General features: G+C 35.2%; 1 protein-coding gene across 2 annotated transcripts in view; it reads left to right on the top strand.

Annotated features, from left to right (window-relative positions):
* The window catches only part of Msh6 (DNA mismatch repair protein Msh6), a 429,489-nt gene that overhangs the window by 211,320 nt on the left and 191,874 nt on the right, over positions 1–26,295 (top strand). For both annotated transcript variants that reach the window (XM_090406801.1, XM_090406800.1), the window contains exons 13-15: positions 5,524–5,598; positions 16,094–16,165; positions 24,835–25,045. In XM_090406801.1, the coding sequence (XP_090262927.1) occupies positions 5,524–5,598; positions 16,094–16,165; positions 24,835–25,045 (358 nt within the window). The remainder of the gene's footprint in view (positions 1–5,523; positions 5,599–16,093; positions 16,166–24,834; positions 25,046–26,295) is intronic.

Below are 26,295 nucleotides of genomic sequence, written 5' to 3'. Positions count from 1 at the left end.
TTTTCTGTAATTGATCTTCATTTTCAGCAAAAATAACTTTCATCAGCATACAAAAAGGCTTGTTAATTCTTTATTTCCTATTTTTAATTCCTATGATTTTGTTTTTCCTCTGCTCTCTTGAAATTTTTTTCTTATATATATTGAGTATTGGTGATAATCCACTTCCTTGAATGAGACCTCTGTTGGTTTTAATTTTTTCGGTTTTTTCATTTTTAATTTTAATATAGTTTTTTCCATGACAATGAAAAATGTTTGAAAATTTGAATAAATGAAATATTTGAATAAATGAAAAATGTTTGAAAATTTGAATAAATGTTTCATTGTCATGAAACATTTATTCAAATATTTCATTGTCATGGATGATAGTTTTTAACACCATGAACTTTAAGTAGAAAATAAATAAATAGCTGAAATTGAGGTACCAAAAATGATATTTCATTGCAATGGCATTGGTTCTAATATATTGAATTAAATTTTTATTGTAATAGACATATTATGACACATATAATATATTTTATTAAATAACTTTATTTTCGTGTTAATTATTTATATATATATGTGTGTATATATTTTGTTTAGGTAATTAATTGGGAAGTATATGTTGCTTTATATGCTGCTCAGACAAGTAAAAAATTATCTCCACCCCTCACTACCACAAATGATATGTTTTAAATGAATTGTGATAACTTGATAGACTTTTGTAAGAATTCCAAATATTAAATTTCACCAAAATCTGACCAACAAGGATCCTGGAATAATGGAATGTATATGTAGATGAGAAAACAAAATAAAGTAACAGGTGCTTGTGCATTTTGCAGAAGGCATTTGAAAATGGCTCCAAATTCATCCATCTGATGAATTTAGAAGGCAAAAGCTTATGAACCGTGAGTATAGCAAGAACGTTGTGGGCCAGAATATGTCTGGGATGGTGTTTTTCCTCTCACATACATGTTTAGAGTTCCATATGTTAAATGTGTATATCATCCATTGCTAGAGCAGCCTTTGTAAATGCAGGATCAGTTGTTTCTTTTGTATCAGCTGTTGTCTTGGCATAACTACTTAAGCATAAGGCTGACTTTACATATGAATGATTCCAGTAACATGAGTGGCTTCTTTGTTTGCTTTACTGGTTCATAGTCAGCTGATCTGCACACCATCATGCATTTCTGGAATTCTTTTCATGAGGAATCAGGTGTATTCTTTTGCTTGTCCATTATTGAGAGATAGTCTTAACAGATTATTATTCCTGTAGTGCACATGCATCATTTTATGGAATTATTCTTTCTTTATTAACAGCTGCCCCCACAGATCAGGTCAGGTAGATCAAAACTCTCCATTTCTTTCTATCCTTCCAAATTCTTTCTTCATGAACATTGTTCAAGTTCAGGTTTTTTTTTTTTTTTCTCCACCTGTGGTTTTCCTCTTAGTCGCTTCTCCATTATCATCTCATACATTCTTCTTAGGATTTGTTCTAAATTCATTATATGTCCAAACCACTTCAAACAAGAGGAGTTTGCAAGCATTTCTTCAACATATTCCAAATTGTTCTTAATATTCACATTTCTTATTTTATCTTTCTTATTTTTGCCAACATGTGCCCATTGAATTAAACAATGTTAATATTTATATTTTCTCTGTGAAATCCTCCTATTAATGTGCAATGTTCTTCTTGCTATCAATATGAAACACATAGTTCCATGTCACACTGTTCCATTTGTCTAGTTTCATCTGTAGCTCTTCTGAATGTTCCAAATCACTACTTCATTTTCAAATACAGCTGTTCCTCTCTTCAGGTTGATGTCAGGGGTTTTGAAGAAATTCGGAGACACAGAAGTGTGAGCTGAAGGCCTTCCACAGTGATCACACCTGAAAACATTGATGCAGTGCAAATGTCATGAACCTTGATGATAGACAAATACCAGCCAGAAACATTACAAAGACTCTGGGGATATCCAGGGAATAAGTTGGGGTTATTATCCACCAACTTCTGGATGTGCAGAAGCTCTCAGTGAAGTGGGTCCCCAAATGTTTGAATGCCGACCAGAACATGTGCCATCTCAAGGGAATTTTGGGTCATTTTGAGAAATCAGATGCAAATTTCTTGGCTCATATTGTGACTATTGATGAAACATGGCTTCATCACTATGATCCAGGGACAAAAAATAGTCAATTCAGTGGAGACACAAAGGTTCTCCATGGCCAAAGTTCCAAACCGAAGAACTTTACCAGCAGGTAAGGTTCTTGCCATTGTCTTTTGGAATATGATTGTGTAATTCTTACTAAATACCTCAAAATAGGTGAAACTGGTTAAAAAAAGATTAAAGCAGCAGCTTATTCAACAGCTCTAAGGAATTATGAGGAAAGATTGTGGAGATACATTTTTGAAAATTATGGAGACAACTACCGTGTTTGAATAAAAACTTTAGTTTAATATAACTAAAATCTACATTCGACGTTTCGACCTTTATGTCAAGGTCATCTTCTGGAGCATACAACTATACACAGTAACAAGCTACACTACAATCAAACTGGTTTGTTAAAGACACTGACCAACCGCTACAACAATTGTTGGCCTGACCTCTGGTGAAAAAAAAAAAAATATATATATATATATATATATATAAATTATACATCGACGCTAGAGTCCTATTATTAGTGTTATCTGTTGGTTGTAGTAATACATTGGGCATAACAACAAGTATCTATCTATATACATATATTAACAACATGTACATTCCAGCCAGTTGGTATAGAATGGTTTCTAATACTAGTGCTGAAGATTGGCTAGAGTCCTGACTTATGCTGGAACTTATATATTAGGTAGGCTGAATGTGTGCCATCCAGATCCTTGGAATTTTCATGCCATCTTTGTTGTTGATATTTGGGTGGTTTCAGGATTTCGCAGGCTTCCTTAAATTTCCTTTCGTACCAAGTTTTTGTGCGGTGTAAAGAGCGGGTGCTTTTCCAGTTGATTTGGTGTAAGGTGTTGGGTGCGTGGTCTGAGAGGCCTGCTTCACCATAATGGTTATATTTAATGTGTCTAATGTGTTCTTTCTTGCGTATAGGGATTGTCCGTCCTGTTTCACCAATGTACAGTAAGTTACAGGTGCAGTGGATGCAATAGACTCCAGGATGTGCTAATGGGAGGAGAAGATCCTTAGAGAAGTTGAATATGGTTTTAAATTTAGTGGGTGGTTTAAAGGTGGTATTGAGGTTATAATGTTGTAGGATTCTATTGATTTTTTCTGATAACCCTTTAATGTATGGGATGGCTATGGTTTTACTGTAATGTAGATTCGTTTTTGTTGTTGTTTTTTATGAATGTGTCGCTGATGATTTTTAGTTCTTGTTTCAGGGCTTGCTGGTTAGAGCAAGTTGTTGTAGCTCTGTTTTTAAGGGTGTTGACTCTTTTTTTTTTTAATATGGAGTCATCAACACCCTTAAAAACAGAGCTACAACAATTTGCTGTAACCAGCAAGCCCTGAAACAAGAACTAAAAATCATCAGCGACACATTTATAAATAATGGCTATAACAAAAACACTATTAATAAAATATTAAAATACTCCATAAAACAACAACAAAAACGAATCTAGATTACAGTAAAACCATCCCATACATTAAAGGGTTATCAGAAAAAAATCAACAGAATCCTACAACATTATAACCTCAATACCACCTTTAAACCACCCTAAACTTAAAACCATATTCAATTCCTCTAAGGATCCTCTCCTCACATTAGCACATCCTGGAGTCTATTGCATCTGCTGCACCTGTAACTTACCGTACATTGGTGAAACAGGATGGACAATCCCTATATGCAAGAAAGAACACATTAGACACATTAAATATAACCATTATGGTGAAGCAGGCCTCTCAGACCACGCACTCAACACCTTACACCAAATCAACTGGAAAAGCACCCGCTCTTTACACTGCACAAAAAACTTGGTACGAAAGGAAATTTAAGGAAGCCTGCGAAATCCTGATAAACACCTAAATATCAACAACAAAGATGGCATGAAAATTCCAAGGATCTGGATGGCACACATTCAGCCTACCTAATATATAAGATCCAGCATAAGTCAGGACTCTAGCCAATCTTCAGCACTAGTATTAGAAACCATTCTATACCAACTGGCTGGAATGTACATGTTGTTAATATATGTATATACTTGTTGTTATGCCCAATGTATTACTACAACCAACAGATAACACTAATAATAGGACTCTAGCGTCGATGTATAATTTATATATATATATATATATATTTTTTTTTTCCACCAGAGGTCAGGCTAACAATTGTTGTAACGGTTGGTCAGTGTCTTTAACAAACCAGTTTGATTGTAGTGTAGCTTGTTACTGTGTATAGTTGTGTGCTCCAGAAGATGACCTTGACATAAAGGTCGAAACGTCGAATGTAGATTTTAGTTATATTAAACTAAAGTTTTTTATTCAAACATGGTAGTTGTCTTCATAATTTTCAAAAATGCATTCGGATCACCGTGTAATGGGAGATACAATTTGCAGTCTGGTAGATAGGAGGAAGAGTGGAGATATGCTAGAAAAGTTCTACAGAAAATAGTGGGAGATCGGGGGGGGGGGGGGGGTGAAACCAGAGGTCTTCCCTGGAAACTGTCTAAAGAAGGTGTGAGTAGGGGAGTGAGGAGCAGGTTTTTTTTTGTGCAGAGTTGTAAATGATTGGAATGCCTTGTCTGAGAGTGTGGTGTCTGCAGGGAGTCTGAATGTGTTCAAAGCATGGTATGATGAGCTGTGTGTGTGTGTGTGTGTGATAAAAGGACCTCCCAGATGAGTGTTTGACTCCATGAGGTCTTGAGTAATAATAATAATAATAATAATTAAAGGAGGTATTGAAGGAAAAATGCTGTGGGAAACTGAGCAGAAGCATGTTGCTTTTTCAGGACAATGCACTCACTCGCACTGCTCATGAAACCCAACAGACAATACACAACTTGTGCTTTCAATGTTTTCCTCACCCACCCTGTTTGCCAGACTTGGTCCCATCTGACTATTTCCTATTCCCAAATTTAAAGAAACACTTGAAAGGAACAAAATTCACCACAGGTGATGAAGTCATATCTGCAGCTAAGGACTGCTTTGTGCAACAAACCTTAGCTGCAAGACTTTTTTCTCGGAGGATTGCAAAGGATACAGCAGCATTGTAAGAAGTGTGTAATGCTTTATGGAGAACATGTAGAATAATGTGTAAGTTATGTGGTTCTTCCTCAATTCCTTCATGGTGATTATCACAACTCTTCAGCACACCCTCATAGCGAAACAAAAACATAATCATTACTTCGGTGAATTTCAGCATTTTTTAAAATTAAAGAAAGTGGTCACTAGGTGTCCATTTTGCAGAAAATATATTAGCATTATACACTAAATTGACTTTACATGAAATGTAGTGAAAAAAATAAATAAATAAAAAGCAAATTGATAGAATTATTTATGTAGTCACTTTTATATTTAAAAAAAAAAGTAAATGGAGAGAATTTATTTCCAGTGGTCACAAGGCACAACTAGTGGAGAAAGTCAGTATGGAATTTGCTTTATTGATACTAGCATAGGGAAGTTCCATGTGAGTACTCTGAAATTAGTATTTTTTTTATTGTTGCTTTAACAAGTAATGAAAATGCTATCCTTAACAACATTAAATTAACTGTAAGCAAAAATTTGTGATTTTAATAATAATCTATAGTTACACTGCATTAATGTTTAGCAAAATCAGTGAAAGAAAGGGGGGGTGGCAGGGCCACGATGTGGACACTGTTGGTATGGCCCCAGGGTACTAATGGCAAATGTTGACATGTTTATTGTGGATTTTAACAGCCAGAGTGTGGAACAGTGGGCAGAGACCTTTCTCTTGATTTAATACATAACCTAAAACTACCTCCTGGAAGGAAGTCGCTTTAGGTTATATATTAAATCAAGCATTACATGTATGGGCATGCCCCAGTCATATGACATGTTAATGAATTTCATCGTATAGCAAATAATTACTTTTTTTTACTTCGAAATGCATATAATGGTTTAATAACATTTCTAAACAATCATATATGTGTGTAAATGAAGTATTGATTTACATTAGTTATGCTAACGAAAAATTTAAAATAATTTTTGTAAATGACAATATTCTGAATAGCTTGGCTTAATTGAATATGCCAACCAGGTTGATCATCAGTCTGCACCATTAACTAGTGTAGCACTTTTCACTTCACTCACTGGCTTGGTTGCCCGAGTGGTTAGCATACCTGCTGCAGGCATGGATGTTTTTGATTGTCTTATCTTGTGTACTGTTGTAACCCTTAATATGGTGCAGTATGACCATTGTTGCCCTTACACCATTAAAACCATAAATCATTACCACTCTACTTCTTGGAACTTTATCTTTGTTTTTAACAATCATAAGAATAGTCTCAATCTCTGTGCACCATTGTCACGCTTTAATAATTTTAGCATGTAATGTTAATAGATTTTAAGGGTCAAAGCTGTATAACTGAGATGACACCTCCTCATAGCCTTTAAAGGAATGCGGAGAATCGACCCGGGGTTTTGACCTAATTGCCCAGTTAAACAAGGCCCCCGTTGTTTTCGCCAGGGAACCAGGGCGAACAGCAAAAAGTCAGCTACTGGAATAAATCTGAAAGCACACCCCAACTCAACATCACCAGAGTTAAAGATCGGTACTATCAACATAAGAAGCCTCAATAGGCACAAAATGGAGCTAGCTGAGGAATTAGATAAGTACCAGATCAGCATAATAGGGATTACTGAAACAAAAGAGACAAAAACTGGTGAGATCTTTCTGAGCAATAAATAGAAAATGTTATATTCAGGAAATAACAATCAAGGAAAAGGAGTAGCCATAGTATTCAACACAAAATACGAGGCTAATCTCCTTGAATGGCAGGCAATCTCAAGTAGAGTGATATGGGCTAATATCACAATGGAGAATTGGACAATCAGACTTATTTGTGCCTATGGTCCCACAGAAGGTTCTATTAGGGTAGAAGTGGAGGAATTTTTTGATGCTTTAGAAAAAGCAACTGACACAATGAAAAAGGAAAAGTTGAGCCTTGTTGGGGATCTAAATAGCAGAGTAGGAAATGATTATCAGACATACAAAAATATTTTGGGAAAATTTGGAGAAAAGAGCTAATAATAATAGTAAATACCTTATGTTGAATTTTTTCTTGACAATTATTCATAAGACTATTACACTTTTTTTATAATCTTTGTCAAGTAGCTTTATTTTATCCTCCTACATGTTTTGCCAATCTTTTTCTATTGGCATCCTCAGGGAATACAAACTAGTAAGCTAAAATGAAGGTTACAGACTAGGTTATAAATGATAGTTCTAATTCATACAAAAAATTGGTATTGTGCATGACAATGTGCGTGTCTCGTTAATGTGATTTATTCGTTATGGCTCATTATGTAATTGTTATGAAAGTTCATTTGTTTGATGTTTAATGATCTGATAAAAGTTTTCCAAATTTCTGGTAAAATTAGACCTTGATTCTTGTTTATGTTTTCAGTTTTACGGGCGACTGTAGCTGCTTCTTTAAAGGTTCTTGTTATCTTCTATGTATGGCATAAGGCTCTTATCCCACTCAATGTGATGGTTAGTAGAGGCAAAGTGGCATGAAAGGCCTGAAATGTCTTGTCTGTTATTTCTGACATATCCTATGTGTTCTTTCTTTCTCGTTTCAAAGCTTCTAGAGGTTTGGCCTACGTAACTAATACCACATGAGCAAGGTATATTATATACTCCAGAGTACTTGTAGAATGGGTGAGGATCTTTCGGTGATCTTAAAAATATCCGAATAGTGTTGATTGGTTTGAATGCCACTGTTCTTATGTGGTTTTAAAAGGTTAGCTAATTTTTTGGAAAGGTTGCTGACAAAAGGAATTGTAATTGTACTGTGGACGTCATCACGTTGTCGATGTGGTATATCAGTAAAGAGAATCTTGTTATAGAGTCTTTTTGGGTAACCATTTAAAGAAAGTTCTCTGGATATTGTGGTTAATTCCGTTAGTAGGTCATCCTTGTCTGTCATATACTGTATAGCTCTTTTCTTGAGACTATGGATAATGCTAAGTTTCTGAGCTATGTGATGAGCTGAGTTGAAATGGAGGTAACGTCCAGTATTTGTAGGTTTTCTGTATACAGATAGATTGATACTATTATTGGATTGTTTCTTTATTAAAATGTCAAGGAATGGCAGTTTTTTATCTTTTTCCATTTCTAATGTGAATTTGATGGTATTGTGGAAACTATTGATTTGGTTGAGGTAATTCATTAGTTCTTCTTTCGTATGATCCCAAATGATAAAGATGTCATCTACATATCTGTACCAAATTACGATTCCTTTTGTCAGCAACCTTTCCAAAAAATTAGCTAACCTTTTAAAACCACATAAGATCAGAGTGGCATTCAAACCAATCAACACTATTCGGATATTTTTAAGATCACCGAAAGATCCTCACCCATTCTACAAGTACTCTGGAGTATATAATATACCTTGCTCATGTGGTATTAGTTACGTAGGCCAAACCTGTAGAAGCTTTGAAACGAGAAAGAAAGAACACATAGGATATGTCAGAAATAACAGACAAGACATTTCAGGCCTTTCATGCCACTTTGCCTCTACTAACCATCACATTGAGTGGGATAAGAGCCTTATGCCATACATAGAAGATAACAAGAACCTTTAAAGAAGCAGCTACAGTCGCCCGTAAAACTGAAAACATAAACAAGAATCAAGGTCTAATTTTACCAGAAATTTGGAAAACTTTTATCAGATCATTATCTTGACAAAGATTATAAAAAAAGTGTAATAGTTTTATAATAAATACCTGTTGGATTTCTGCTCAGGACATGGACTGGTTATTACTAACACCATGTTCCAACATAAAAATGTGCACAAATTCACATGGAGAGAAGAAGCAAGGAATAAGAAAAGTCTCATTGATTATGTTATTGTTGATAGTGATGTTTTCTCCCTGGTACATGACACCAGAATGTACAGAGGATTTGAAATTGGAAGTGATAAACCATTTAGTCTTAAGCAGAATAAAATTGAATTTCATATTGAAAAGAATAACATGTAAGAAAGTTTTAAAGCGAATAAAAGTTGAGCAGCTCTCAGATGTGAACTGTAGACTAAAATACACAAAGATTATTGAAGAAAAAATGAAAGCATTTGAGAACAGGAATCAAACCTTGGAGATTCAGTGGCAAGCCTTGATGGTTTAATGTTAAATCTGGTGTGAGACAAGGATGTACATTATCCCCTCTGTTATTCATTATCTATATGGATCACATTATGAAGGAAAGTGGTATTAAACATGATATCAGAATTGGAGAAGTTAATGTCAGCTCTTTGCTTTATGCGGACGTTGTTATACTTCTAAATAAATCCGCTACAAGTTTGCAAGATTCGTTGACTAAATTGAATAACTGTTGTAATAGATATGGTATGAAGGTCTGCATTAAAAAGACAAAGACAATGAAAATAGGTAGAATTGTTGAATATGTCAAAAATAGTGAATGGGGAACCTGTGGAACAAGTAAAACATTTCAACTACTTTGGCAAGATTTTTAGTGAAGATGGTAAATTAAATATGGAAATAGACAACAGAATCAACAAAGCTGGTATGGTAGGAAGTCAATTGAATAAATTCATATGGAATAAGGGAGAAATTAGTCGGAACACTAAATTAGCTGTATACAAGACAGTGTTCAAACCAGTTTTAACTTTTGGATCTGAGAGTTGGGTCAGAAGTAAAACACTTGACTAAAGACTAGAAACTGCAGATATGAGAGTTCCGAGAAAGATTAGAGGCATGAACAGATGGCATCAATGGCAATATAATATTAAAAACGAGGATATTAGGAAAGAACTTGGCATTGTCAGCATCCAGGAATGCGTTAGCAGAGCTAATCTCAGGTGATATCGTCACTTAAACAGAATGGGTGAAGAAAGATTAGCAAAACAAGTGTTCTCTGCCAGGTAGGCAGGAAAACGACCCAGAGGAAGACCAAGATATAGGTGGATTGATACGGTACAAAGTGCCTTTGACGATAGAAATATAAGATCTGATAATATTGGAGTCTTGACAAGTAACAGACTGATATGGAGGATAATTGTAGATAGGAAGTTAGTAATGATGTAATTTTTTTCATATGGTACTATCATATCCTCTACATCCCTTGAAGGTACATGGCAGGAATTTGATGACGATGATGATGGTTTCATAAAATCTAATAGATTCGTCTGACGGCATAATGTCTCTTGTCACGCAAAATTTCTTCATAGCAACCTAATGATTTTTTATTTCTTACCTTGTGGGTACAATTCCTTCCTTGTTAGAATCTATGACCTCCAAAATCTGTAAACCTTTCTTTTATGATTGTTCTTACTGTGGATTCCTGTAGATCGAACTTCTTTACTAGCTCACAAATTTTCATTCCGCCTTCAAAATTCCTAATAATGTTGAGTTTTGTTTCCAAAGTCAATGTTTTTCTTTTCTTGCTAGCTGTAAAAGAATCGGACTTGCTTCCTTTGGACGACATTATTATTTTTTATGTGATAAAATTTTTATCAAGAATATAACAGTAAACAATCGCATGGTTTGTATAGACTATAAAAATTGTGTACGAATGGAGACCGCATGAAACATGTCAGTGCTTGTTCATAGCATGTGTGACACTGGCGAATGCAGCTGGTGCCAGAAAAATACGACTAGTGGTGAGGCATGAAGTGGGAAGGGAATACATACATATAAGAAACCGCGCAACTCCGGATTTGCGTAAGTCGGGGTATGACTGTATATTGAAGATGGCCTTTTGTTATCATTATTGGATAAATAGATGGTTTCTTTGTGACTTTATTTGGCAAAATGAATTGGAGGTGCAGGCAAATTGGACTATCACAGGGGAGCAGCACAGGAAAGCACTTGCTACTGTTCTTATTAATATTTGTGCCAGTGACCAACCAATTGCAAATTTTGCAGATGCCTAGCTATTGCAAGGCATCTGCAAAACCTAAAAAAAAAACTGATAATTTAAAACACAGATAAGCCTTTTTCATCTCGATAGTCATACTGACAGAGAACTAATCATTACATGGAATAATACAGTCCTAACACACAAAAAGTAACCAGTATGTTACTCTTGACTAAGCCCGCACATTTAAAATACATGGAGGAAACAAGGAATAAAGTTAGTGCCAAAAACAGCATCCTACAAAAAAAGTACATCTCAGTGAGGTACATCTGCTGATATCCTGAGAATTGCACTTCTTCCTTCACTTGCATTGTATTCATGCCTCTTCACATTCCAAACTTGAATTGCAGACAAGTCATAGGCTATTTAAAACCAGCCAAGGTGACCTATCACAACCCCACCACCACCACCACCACCTATTTGAAGAAATATTCATACAGTAAAAGAGTGATTGCAACAGCTGAGAATGATTACAGATATCTGCATATAGACAAAATCCAGCTGGACAGCATCTCACCTCATGCCATAGCTGTCTTCTACTGAACCACTTAGTTAATAAAATATCAGCAGCCTCTAAGCTAGAACTCTGGCAAAAATCGCTTAATGACGCTAGCATCTGGAATGAGCTACGACTGCTACTGTCAAAACAGCTACCACCTATCAAGCATCTCCACTTGAAATATTTGGAAGGGCCTGAACAAGCACAAAGATGGGAAAAGCCAACCGTAGCCTGAAAAAATAGGGATCCTGAAAGATTCATATCTTTGTTAGTGTAGTGATACAGAAACCATGAAACACCTTTTGATATATCCACAACCAGATCAACCTTGCACAGTTTGAGATTTGGTTTTGCACAGATGCTGCTATCAACTGTGCAAAGTCTGGACTGACATCTATATTTGAACATTATTCTTTCTTCTATATTTTAATTTCTAATGGACACAAATGTGTCCTCTAAAATAGTTTTCCTCTCTGGATATACCAGCAGTCATTAAGTGACTTTAGCTTATTAGAGGAAGCAGAGGTCGTAGAAACAGTTTAGTGACTTTGTATCCATGTAAATACCAATAAAAAATGCAGTGTAAAAATAGCATCTATGGGAAAGTGATTGAAGGGAGTCAGTGAGAGCAGGATCATCTAGTAAGCAGATTTCTCTTGTCTGCTTATTGGCTATCATTTGGAGGGAAGTTTTTGAATATGCCATGTTAGATATCAGAACAGTATTCTACGTTTTGATGAATTTGGGATTTATAAAGTGTTGGGAGTTGATCCTGGTCTATACACATCATGTCCATAGCCTCTTAGCCTCCAAAAACCTGGAGGCTGAAGAGGCTGTGGGCTGATATGGAATAAGCTAGATGTGTTTATGTCAGAATAAGCTAGATGTGAAAATCATTCCAAGAAAACACTGATCTTGGTTGGTTTTTGAGTGAAATGTTATCAAATGTGAGGGGAAGTGAGGCATGGTCTTTTTACTGGGAAATGAGACAGAATTGTTTTGATAGCATTAAAATTTACCAAATTATCTTCCTCCTACTTGAGAATGGCTAGAAGATTGGTGTTTAAGGCATTGGTCAAGAAGATCTTGAAGCCTGTAAGATTTTTAAATGATGTACTCTCACCAGGAGAATTATAAATAGAATTGGACATTAGTGAGAGAGCATCATTGAAGTATAAGAGAAAGAGTGTAAATGAAAGCACAGTGCCATAGGCTAGGCTACTCTGACACTGATTGAGGGGATGGTGAGAAGGAACCATCTGCTGTGACATGCAGATGAATGACCAGAGAGAATGCTTGCAGTCCCCTCACAAAGGGTAGGAGGAAGGTCATAAGATGACATCTTAGAAAGAGCTGTGATTCTTCAGATCTTTCTATGGTCTGCGTCCAGAGGTAGATAAGGTAAGCTGAGAGGTTTTCTGGAGAACGAGAATGGCAGACATATTTGTGATCACTAATTAACTGATAAGTCTCTATAGAGGTAGTGAAGATGCTGGTTGATGATGATGACCTCTTCCTTCACTTTTGAGAGTATTGAGGTGAGAACAATGAGAAGATAGTTTGATGGCTGACTTTTATTTTCCTTTTTAGGAACTAGCTGGATAAAAGCTTGCTTTCATGCTTTTGGAAAGATGCCAGATGACTAGGATAGCTTGTAGAGGTAATATAGGATGAATGTTAATTCTGGAGCACAGCTCCAAACACAACTAGAAGGATGCTGTCTGGGCTGAAGGACTTTAAAAATTAAGGCTAGCAAGTATTTTTCTCATCCTGATTGAATGATCAGAGGAGGCACACTGAAGGTAATTCGTAGAATAGTAAGGGAAAATTTTTCTTTGGACTTATAAACAAGAGTTGTAGAAGAAGTTCATGCCAAGAGATCTGCTTTTTCTTTAGATATTGCCATTGTTTCATCAGGATGAGAGAGAAAGAGAAAGATGGAAATGTAGTAGTGCAGAAGTTTTGCTCAACGGCCTTGATGAGGGAACTAAAGTTTGAAAGCTTGGGGATTTCCAGATGATTATTTTGTAGTTTTATGGGATGTAGAGTAAGCTGAGTGAGAAGCTTTAGTTTTTAGCTTTGGCACATTTGCTGGAAATCAGAGACTTGGATAAGGATTGGGAATTTTGATTGGAATAGAGAATAAAGGCACTCATCCTGACAAGAATAATTTCAGTTATTAGATCAGGAGAGCAGCAGCACTAATCAGACCATATAAAAGAGGCAGTATAATCATAGAAGCCTCAAAGGCAGCACTAATTTAATTCCATAGGCTATGAGGCTATGGTTGACTGGACACTATAGAAAAGGAAACATGGACATGGTTATTGTTAGAGTTGTGAAGAGAAGAGGTAAGAACGAGGGTATATTTGGAAGAGCTGGTTAAGAAAAGGCCCATAGTTTTGTGAGGATTATCTAAAATTCTGGTAGGCAGGTAGGTTAACATTGTACATTAGATCATTACTTAAAGCAAACAATTCAGCTTCTCTTCCAGCTTGATGTGAAGTCAGCTCCTCTGTATATGCAGTAATACCTCGATTAACACTCAGTATGCGTTCCTAGAAGACAAAATGCTAAATGAAACAGTGTTAAATGTGGTCATTTTAATACATAGTAAATAGGAATAGGGGAACATGTGACAAAGAATAAACAAGTTTTACTTTAATTTTAAGTTATTTTTATATTAACTTTCCTTTCATGGCCCTTGGTGTTTTGGAATGATACACAAGCAACAGTTTTAATTTGAAATCTCACCATTGGCATTACTGACCAGAAGAAGAGTTAAATGGGCTTTTGCAGCTTTGAATCCTGGTGCTTGCTTTTTTGTTCATGCGATACAAAGGTGTGCTTTGGCATTTTCTTCCAAAAAAAGTCCCGTTTCATCAACATTAAAAACTAGTTGAGCAAGACTATTTCTTCTTTCAGTTATTGCTCTTAAAGTTGATGGAAAGGTTGAAGTAGCTTCAGTATCTGCACTCACTGCTTCTCTGGTGATTCAAATGTAGAAGTTGCTTCTTTTTTTGAATTTATCGACCTAACCTCAGCTAACTGCAAAGTTTTCACTCATATTCTCTCTTTGTTTTTGAATATGATTAAAAATACTTCTGGCCTTTTCCATGATCATTGCCTGACTTAATGGCATGTTGCATTCAATTTCATCATCAATCCAAATGGAAAGACGTTTCTCCATTTCCTCTAAAACATTGCTTCTGGATTGGGTTACCTTTGTTGCAGAAGACTTTATGGTTGCTGAACACTTAATTTTGTCCTTGTTTTTTAAAATCATTCGTATAGTAGCAGTAGACAAATTTAAGGTGGCTGCAATGTCATGATGGTCACCTTTTTCTACTTGCCTCAGCACCTGCATTTAATGTCAAGCGAAATGATTTTTTGTATTGATTTTGTTTTAACCTGTCACTGATTGGTTTGAGTTTGGGAATAATCGTATTATATATGAATTAAGGGAAATAATAGCAATTATTTGAATCAGCATAATTTAGCACTTTTTTTAGGCTTCGAGTAGAACCATATTACATTGAATCATGGAATATTTAGCACTTTTTGTTTAGGGTTTGGAAAGGAAAAAAAACATGTTATAGGGAATCAGCGTTAAATGGGAGTCTTACTGTATAAATATGGTTTGGTTATAAAGAATTCCCTTCAAACTTGCATTTTGCTTGCTTCAGGATAAAATGTGAATAAAAACAAGAAGCCATTTCCTGTCAAGGGCAGTATACCATCTTCAACTGTGTGTAATATGCAATGTTTTTAACTGCCAGGACAAGTTTGAGAAAGGGATGAGTATGATACGTTGATATAAAGCAAAACTCTTATATATTCAAAGTAAAAGGCTAAAATTCTCGTAAAAAATGTACTGGAAGTAAACAAATTTCCATTTTTAATCATCACTAAGGAAATGTTACTCAGGCATCACCACCTAGTGAACATATGAACTAGAAGTAGTTGATTGTGCTGAAAAATTGAATGGACTTCATTTTCTACAACAAATATAGTTCCTGTGGATTCAAAACCTGGTCACTGATTTTCATAATAAACCTGATCAAACATCATCTGTTTGACAGGAGTTTTAAGAACACAAGATTATGGAGATAGAGAATAGTTGAACAGCTGTGAAAGCAATAAAATGCCCTTTGTTAGTTTTTAGATTTTATTAAGGCATGTTAAAAATTTTTATTTAAAATTTGTAATTTTCTGCTTTATTGAAATGTCACCCTAAAAATTGCTACAATAAATGAAACATACCAGGTCCATATTGATTTCACTATCCACATAATACATTGATGCATATCATATGTTGTTTTTTGCAAGTATATTGTTGATTTATATGTCAGATATGTGTATGGTATTGATATTTTTGAGCTTGTAATTATTCATGTTATCAGTTTTCAAGGTTTTGATTTTAAAAAATAGTATCAACTTTGGACCATGTACTTTTATATATATATATGTATAAATAATATTGCTGTACTTAGAAATTTCTTATATATGGTCTCTAACAGTTCTTCAAAAAGTTCTACTCACATTATCATTTGTACCTTGCAGATTGGCCAGTTTACTGATGATAGACATTGCTCAAGATTAAGAACATTAATTGCACATAATCCGCCTGCACAGGTATATATATATATATATCTGTTTACGTAGATTGTTTTTATGCTCTTCACCAAAGAATGGTTTTTTTCTGTAAATGACTAGCCTTTTGTTCCGTGCAAATTCCAGTTAATCACTAATTCATTTATTGTTAACAAATAAAATGTTTTTCCTTTTTTCCTATACAACAGATGGTGTCAAGGTATATTAAATATGAATTGCACTTTTGTACTGCGGAATGGAAACTGAATTTTCTGCAGTTTCAGAAAATTCAGTTTCCAAACCAAAGATGTGCAAAAGTCAAAGCGAGAAAGAGAGAGAGCATACAAAATGTGATCTCTATATGAAAACAATGTGATTCTTTCCATATAATGTTTACTTTGCAATTTATATTGCAAAGTAAATTTGCAATATAAATAGGAAATTGGTTGACTGGTAGAGAATACTACAGAGTTTTGTATTCATTGTTATTTAATTTATATATTTATTAATGATATTGAAGATGGACAGAGGGTGATATTTGATATCATTTGTTTGCTGATGATCTTTTGACCATCGAAGTTACCCTTATATATACATCATCATATTCTGCACGCACGCACATCATTTCTTCTACACTTTCTTACTGACTCATTTGCAGTTTAAAAGCGAATAAAAGTTGAGCAGCTCTCAGATGTGAACTGTAGACCAAGATACAGAAAGATTATTGAAAAAAAAATGAAAGAGATTGAGAACAGGAATCAAACCTTGGAGATTCAGTGGCAAACTCTGAAGAAAATATTGATTGATTCTGCCAGAGAGGCATGTGGTGAGGTTGTCTGCAAAGATAATAAAATCAGAACTCCCTGGTGGACACAGGAAGTTAAAGAGGCAGTGAAGGAAAAGAAGAAAGCATATCAAAAGTTCCTGTCAAATAAGTCAGCTTGTGCTCTTAGAGAATATAGAGACAAATGCAAGAATGCTAAACACTGTGTAAAAATAGCTAAACAAAAGTCATGGGAGGACTTTGGTAGGAACATAGAAAATAAATATCAAGAAGGTGGCAAAATATTCTGGAGGTTGTTGAAGAAGCTTAGGAATTGAGGAAAGAGTGCTGTAAAAGGAATTAGAGATGATAAATGACATGAAAACAGGAGAAAAAGATATCCTTGAAGTATGGAGTAATTACTTTGAAAATTTGCTAAATGAAACAAGCAGTGATGACAGCACAGTGCTAAAAAACACTGACTAGGCATGCAGTCAGGAATACATATCCATACTTGAAGTAGAAAAAGCCATCAAAGGCTTGAAATGGAAAGGCAGCAGGAGTAGATGATATTTGACCAGAAATGCTGAAGTATGGTAGTATAAAAGTCTTACAGGGGCTGCACTGCATAGTTCAGAAAGCCTGGACAGATGGACAAATTCCCGATGATTGGAGTAGAGCTCTCATAGTACCCATATATACAAAGGGAAATAAAACTGAATGTGAGAATTACAGAGGTATTTCCCTAGTGAGTGTTCTTGGCAAGATCTATGCAAGTATACTTGAGAAACGGCTGAGAAAAATTGTGGAAGAAAAGCTTGGTGAAGAACAAGCTGGATTCAGGACAAATAGAGACTGTCAGGATCAGATCTTCACTTTACGACAAATAATAGAGAAAGCATGGGAATATAACAAAGATCTGTATTTAAGTTTTGTCGATTTGGAAAAGGCATATGACAAGGTGCCAAGAGAGAAGCTATTCAATACGCTGCAGTTATATGGTGTCAATGTGGCATTATATCAAGCAATACTTAGTCTGTATTTGAGTTGTAAGTCAGCAGTTAGAATTGAAGGAAGCACAGGACGATGGTTTAATGTTAAATCTGGTGTGAGACAAGGATGTACATTATCCCCTCTGTTATTCATTATCTATATGGATCACATTATGAAGGAAAGTGGTATTAAACATGATATCAAAATTGGAGATGTTAATGTCAGCTCTTTGCTTTATGCGGATGATGTTATACTTCTAAACAAATCCGCTGCAAGTCTGCAAGATTCTCTGACTAAATTGAATAACTGTTGTAATAGATATGGTATGAAGGTCAGCAATAAAAAGAGAAAGACAATGAAAATAGGCAGAATCATTGAAAATATCAACTGTGTTGTGAATGGAGAACCTGTGGAACAAGTAAAACATTTCAGCTACTTAGGCACAATTTTTAGTGAAGATGGTAAATTAAATATAGAAATAGACAACAGAATCAGCAAAGCTGGTATGGTAGTATGGTAGAAGTCAATTGAATAAATTCATATGGAATATGAGAGAAATTAGTCGGAACACTAAATTAGCTGTATACAAGACGGTGTTCAAACCAGTTTTAACTTATGGATCTGAGAGTTGGGTCAGAAGTAAAACACTTGACGAAAGACTATAGAACGTAGATATGAGACTCCTGAGAAAGATTAGAGGCGTGAACAGATTGCATCAATGGCAATATCATATTAAAAACGAGGATATTAGGAAAGAACGACATTGTCAGCATCCAGGAATGCGTTAGCAGAGCTAATCTCAGGTGGCATGGTCACTTAAATAGAATGGGAGAGAAAAGATTAGCAAAACAAGTGTTCTCTGCCAGGTTGGCAGGAAAACGACCCAGAGGAAGACCAAGATATAGGTGGATTGATACGGTACAAAGTGCCTTAGACGATAGAAATATAAGATCTGATAATGTTGGAGTCTTGACAAGTAACAGACTGATTTGGAGGAAAATTGTAGATAGGAAGTTAGTAATGATGTAATTTTTTTCATTTAGTACTATCATATCCTGTACATCCCTTGAGGGTACATGGCAGGAATTTGATGATGATGATGATCATTTGCAGTTGTAGTTTTCTTCCTCAGCTCACTCCTGTCATAACTTGGCTATAGACTTGCATTCTTTTCTCTTTTACTCTTCATTTTTCACCTCAAAAAGATACACTCTTAAGATCATCTAAGTCTATGCACCAGCAATAAGTCATATGGATGAAGAAATTGAAGACTTCTATCATGATGTATCCCAACTTTACAATAAAGGAAAACACCATTTCCGAATTATAATGGGGAGACTGTAATGCTAGAATTGGTACACAACATTCAGATGAAAGAGCAGCAAGGTTAATAGAATTTGCAGGAAAACCTGTACATCATGAATTCCTTATTCAAGAAAAAAACAACAAACAAACATAGGAAGTGGACACTGTCCCCAAATAGAAAAACTAGTGAAATTAACTGCCTAAACTTCTCTTGCTCCCTACCCCTCTGTGCTCCTTGGCTTGTAGCCACTAAATATCCTGTCTTGTCCACCTCTACCTCACACCTCACTGCCTTCCAAAGCCTCCACTCTTATGATACGTCATCACTTATCATAAGCAGTACTCCACCACCGTGTTTTCTCTTCCTATCCTGCCGAAAAATGCTGTACCCTGTTACTTCTATTCCTGTTGTTATATCATCTTCTGTCAATGACGCCTTAGAGATCCCAATAGTCTTTGAGGCGTGGTTGACAGAAGATGATATAATAACAGGAATAGAAGTAGCAGGGTACAGCATTTTTCGGCAGGATAGGAAGGGAAAACATGGTGGTGGAGTACTGCTTATGATAAGTGATGACTTTTCAAGCGTGATACCACCAGTTCATCTCCTTTATTCCGGATACCCCTGAATTAGTATAAAGCATAAAAATGTCACTGCTTCTATACACCTATCATTATCCCTCTCCAGACCCCACTAGACTCGGTGTTACCTGATGTCCCCCAAGCACCCATTCCCACTAGAGGCTACCCCTGCTACCATCCACCCTGGGAATTCTAGTTCTGCATTGACACACCGACTCATTTAGAAAACAGCAGTCTCTCCAGATGCCTACGTCTTTCCTCATTCAAATGCAAGCAGTCTCTCGCACACAGCTCCTTTCTGTCCTCAAATGCCTTCCAAGCTCCACATATTCCAGTCCACTCTTCTGACACATTCTGACTATTATGCTATTCATTATTTCTGCTCAGCTCATCATTATCATACCTTGGTAAAACACATGCTATCTTTCCTCTCTGCGTTTTCTTTTGTACAACCTCAAGCATGAATCTCAGATCTCTCACCACCCAATTACACTGCCTCTCAAGTCATTCGTGCCCACCATCACAATCATCTCACTCACCCTTTCACCCTGCTTAATTGCCATAGCCACACTTTCTATCATTTCTCCAGGCAAACACTCCTCTGGCATCCTATCTTGCACACCATGGATCATCAAGTCTCCATACATCACACTTCTTACCACTCTGTTCCTTGATTACTCACCTGCATCCCTCTCCCCCCCCCCCTCTAACCCTTTCTCTCTGTGTTTCCCTGTTGTCTTGGCATCACTCCATCCCTGGTCCAGCACTCCCCTCGCATTCTTCTCTCTCCTCTTGTCATTCCCATAACTCTCTCTCATTCCCTCTCTTCTGTTTCTGTTCTCTCCTCTTCTATCATTCCCATAACTCTCTCTCACTCCTACTCTGATTCGCCTTGCATTCATCTCTTCCATTCGCCTAATCTCATCTTTCATACTCCTCATTCCCGAGACATTCCACCTCCTCTTTCAGCTCGTCTCTCTCTCTCTGTGAGTTATCCACTCTTACTCACATTCACTCTCCCAATGAAGACTCTCCGAAAACTTCACAATCATTCAAGCCTTTCATGCTTGCCACTCTTATTTTTTCATTCATATTTTGCTCGTTATTCACACCTTCTATCACACTACTCATCTCTAGGTTGAGATTCTCTTGTCCGTAATGTAATGAGGTCGGTTATCATAATATCTAACTCACTAAGTTCCTCCCATTGCCTACATTTTGCGCATCTTGTCTGATCAAAACTTAATATGTGAACTGTTATAAGAAATTTCTTAACTCCTGTTAATCATTGTGTGTGTAAATCATTTGTTAATTATGGTAGATATAAACATCTAATACCAAAGATTACAAAGAAGAATTGAAATCATGGCTTAAGAACAAAAAGGTGAATCTAAAGAGCATTTATAGTTATGTTAAAAGGAATGAACAGTGTTGTGTCCCAATTTACGATTTTTATTCTATCTAGTTATTTCCCCTTTATCTATGTTCAACTATCATCTACGCACGAGATATCACCAAAATTTTTTTTCTAATACTTAAGTTATTTCTCCCCTTAGTACCCCTAATATTTGTATTTATACTGCGCCTTTTGGGATATTTAGTTTGAGATATTATATACAAAAACAAGGAGAAAGAACTAAAATATGTCTGAAAGTGAAACAATGTTGCAGTCGTGACACTTTATCTCGTTTCTTAACACATTAATTTCCTGCGTGATTAGGTTCGTAATTTTTCAAGTGGTGCATTGGACAGCAATTTCAGACAACTGTTTTATCATTGGACAAAAGGTTTATTAAAAACTTTAACATGGTACAATTCAATTTTTGTTATTACTCAATTCAATGCTAAACTAAATACTTACAAACTAACATTAACTTATTACAAGTAATTAGGCTATGATCCAATAATGGGTATTACAATCATGCCGCCATAACAATTCAACACATAAATTCACTTGACATGGACAAATAAGATTAATTCACACTATTTAACTATTCAAACTCAAGTAGATTAACTAAACCATTTACTGCACTAACACATAACTAGTATTACGATCATGCTGCCATACACATTCAACATAAATTCATTTGACATGGACAAATAAGATTAATTCACACTATTTAACTATTCAAACTTAAGTAGATTAACTAAACCTTTTTCTGCACTAACACACAAATATGACATTTTAACTTTCCTATACATTACAATAGACATGCAAAATTCTCAGGACACTTAATTATTCACATAACATTAACACTAGCCAGCTTACTTTTAATATATTCTGTCAGATACTAAAGTCCTAGTATAAATTTTCCTTGGTCACTTCAACAGTTCCGTATTAGAATAATGATACTTATTACAGACAAATTTTAGTTAACATTAGATATATTTTACAGTACCTTTCTTTCTTGAGTTTTTCATATGGGCCTTTACCTTTTTCTGATTGAACTAGCTTGGTATAACCTCTCCGATAATCTGCTACTCCTACGTTCCTTTTGGAGTTGAACTATGCTTACACGGTCTTAAACTTTCGTAATTCAGGACACACTTTGAATCATCTATATGACAGCTGTGCGACTTGCGACGTGGATATCGATATCTTTATAGCTTTCCCTTTCTCGTGGTTGTCACTTTGTGTTTCAACTGAAGTTGAAACACAAAGAACATGTTTCCTTTTCTTTGACTATGGCATTCTTCGCTTCTTACATAGGAAATCCGGAATCGAAATCCTGCTCACTTTTGTTTCCATGTTGTGATGACGGAGATATAACCCCAATCTCCACTCAGGAAAACTGCGTGAAACCTATGCCACGGAGCTCGTAGAGAACGCCTCGGGAACAGAACCAAAACAAAAACCAAAAAGCCTCATGGGTGGGGGGTTTCCAACCCTTTTATACCTGCTCTCCTAACGGCACCTTTTTTAACTTCTTTTCTCCGCCCCCTTCTTGATTTTACTTCACCGACATTAGGGTGGCGTTTTTCTGCCAAACGTCCTTTGGTCGGCGAGCCAAATGATGTCTCAATCCGGGAATTGGCCCTAAACGATTTTCTGTTGTTTTTCTTGTGCTAGCCTCTAACTTAATCCCCTTTCAAATTTTCTCTATGAATTTACTTAAATATTTTAATCTCTCGCCTCTCACATACCATCTTTTATGAATAATCCTTTTCTGTCTTATTTAGTTAAATTTTCTCTTTTAAATCATATCACAATATTAATATATTCTTTCTTTTGTTAGTTAGTTTAACAAACACCTTTATTTTTTATATATTTTATTGGATGCAAGAATCTTTCTTTTAATTAATTCAACTATTATCTTTTATGCAGGGTTTTTTATTTATTTTATTTATTCTTCATGTTACACCATGATAGCTGAGAATTCTACATTCTTAAGATATCAGGTGTAACAACAGTAAGAAGTTTTCAAGGATAAAAACATGAGTGGTTTTGTTTATTCTAGATTTCCCTCAATGGTGATTGTAGGTCCATTATCAAGTTAACTTGAATTGAGCAACCTTTGATTCCATTTGACTTACAAAGTATATTTGTTCCATTTATAATTTCCTGCATCAAAAATTCTTTTAATGTTTTAATTTTTTGCTTTACATCTTATTTATTTTATTTGTTTTTAAGAGCTATATGCAAATAGCTTTTTTGCAGCCACATGCAGTCCCTTATTTAGACACATGTAGCATATGTCTAAATAAAAGAAATAAATTACATCATATTTTCAAAGGTGAGATTCGGTATTAGCAAATACATTTATTTATTCCAGTAGCAATTGTCATCTTTTATTCTTTGAATCAGTGCTTTGGAACCTTCAGGTTCTATCATTTTACTGAAAATACTGCATGAATTATTTTTGTAGTTTTCAGATGCATGTTTGAAAATAGTATGAAAATCACATTTAAATTTTGTGCACGTATGGAAACTTTTTTTTCTTCTATGACTTCATCATGCTTATACTTTTAGATACATTGTTGCACCATTTTCATTAACAGTAAATGATCTTTAATTGCATTACTTGCTTTCCAGTTGTGAGACTTTTAAAATATCACAAAAATTTCAGAACCCTCCATGCACAAGTAGTTACTTGTGCATGGAGGGATTTGTCTAGTTTTTTGATAGTTCGAAATTTTCACAGGGAGTATTTTGCATTTGAGGATCCAAAATTCATTTCATTGCTTTAAGAGAAGAAATAAAATGCTGTTGTTCCCACTGAAGCATGCTTATAAAAATGGACTATTTTACAATTTAATTATTACAGCCATCACCACCTTTTCCTTCTGGGCTTGTCATCAGTTGTAAATAGTCAACCGCTGAAATTATTGTAATGTTTATAAGTAGATGTCTGTTACATTTTTCCTTATATAAAAATTGTTTATATCATTATAAAAGTTTTGAGTGTTACTGGTTTTCTTAAAAATGTCCTAAATGTTGTTACTGCTGTTGCCATGTCTTAGAAATAATACCTAATAATCCTCTTTGCCTTAGCAAAAGGCTGAAAACTGACTGAGATTATCTACCACTATTGAGAAAGAAAACAAAGGGCACCTTCCAGTAGGAATAAATTTTGAGCACCAACAATAGCCCAGCATGCATAAGAAATTTTTGCTTCATTTTCATCTTCGTGATTGATCAGTAGACCTTCTAAACATGCTGATACTGAATTCTGGCTAATCACCTCCCCACCCACTTCCCTGGACAGACCACACAACTTCCTGGTTTCTTCATTTTATAATTTATAACAGACATTTTAACCTGCTTAAAGAAATCTAGGGGAGAGTTTAAGAGTTGCCTTCAATTGTGTAAATTGATATAATGTATATATCGTGAATTTAGGAATAGCTGTGTATCAATCCATTTTCCTTTTCATAGTTTTCTGTGTAAGTTTGTAAAGGGTTCTCTTATGCTCAGGTGAGATAGGGTATAGGATAAATCATCAAAAGATACTTTCTTAATTAATAAAGAGACTGAAATCATTTAACTTTGCTTTAAAATTAGAATTTTCAAAATCTTATATATAGTCCAGTATAATTATTTGTCTGTTTTAACTATTTTCAAATTTAGATTTTATATGAGAAAAGTAGCCTTTCTTCAAAGTCTCTGCAAATGCTGAATGGGAGTTTTGGATCTATATTGAAGGAAAGTCTCAAGTCTGGGACACAGTTTTGGGAAGCTTCTGAAACTATTCAGTTTTTATCTAATGGCCATTATTTTGTAACTGAAAAAGATGAAGAAATTCAGTGGCCTGATGCATTGAAATTTCTTATAGATTTCAGTAAGTGCATTGTACATTTTTAACAAAAGAAGTGATCAAAATTTTACATTTTATTTTTACTGTCCTTCTGTAAGTAACAGTTTTCAGTATATGATTTATGCACTAGTTAGAATTTTACCAACTTTTCAAACACTGTTGCACACTTAATTTATATGAGAAAAGTAGCCTTTAGATCAAATAAAAAAGTAAAACCTATGGAACATTAGTACTTTGGATGGATTAAAGTTTGTAAAGAAATATAATAAATAAATAAAGTTGCCGCTTATGTTCTCTCCTCTATCCCACTGCAAATTTAATACATTAGCAGAAAATTATTTTCGATGAGCAAAAATTGTGTGAAAGTCAGAGATGCCTCTTTGTCTTGGAATTATTTAAGGCAGTTGTCATTTTCTCCAGGTATTTTATACCGTGTATCTAAATATGGGAAGTAACATCCGTTTCAATTGAAAATGTTAGTAATTGGTAATTAGGCAGAGAGCTTTCAGATAGTATAAAAACTGAATGTTAATCATCATCAAATTCCTTATATACTTGTGTATATGGAATTTGATGACTGACCATCCAAAAGCTATGGACGAACTACATTTTTACCTGTATATGAAAAATTTTCATGACTACAGTCAAATGTGGACATAAATTTATACTGATACTAAAAATGATACTATTAGCATACTAATAAATCATATTACACAAAAAATGTTTTCTGTGTAATATGATTACACAGAAATATCCTAAAGACATAGTTAACAAATTAATGTACAGTGATAACAGAAAACTGTGGGGAAACATTTCGGTATGGAATATGTCCACCCCAAACTGTGATCCAGCTCCCATGACATTGTACCATGCTTAGCACCAAGTGATTCAGAAATTCTTGAGGCAAACTGGCCCACTCCTATAGAACAAGAATAAGGTTTGTTTTCTGCAGGGAAATTTTGACCAACAATGCATCTCCCTATTGCATTCCAAACATGCTTCATGGGATTGAGATCTGAGGAGCATGCTGGCCACTCAGTTCTATTAATATCCTCAGTCTCTAGAAGTATCTTCACTGCTTGTGTACAATATGGTGTGATATTGTCATCCATAAAAATGAATTCTTTGCCTGCAGCACCACAGAACAATTGAACATGACATTGAAGAATTTCATTGCGCTATCATTCACCATAGTCCCTTATTCCAGCACTTGTAGCTCAGTGTATCCATTAAGCATAATGCCTCCCCATGCCATGACCCCCAGCACCACCATA

This window comes from Typopeltis vanoorti, chromosome 17 (assembly GCF_054136105.1).
Source record: "Typopeltis vanoorti isolate ZY-2024b chromosome 17, IOZ_Tvanoo_1.0, whole genome shotgun sequence".
Taxonomy (NCBI): Eukaryota; Metazoa; Arthropoda; class Arachnida; order Uropygi; family Thelyphonidae; genus Typopeltis; species Typopeltis vanoorti.
Note: the sequence above shows the minus strand (reverse complement) of the source record. Positions and strands in the feature narration are given on the sequence as shown.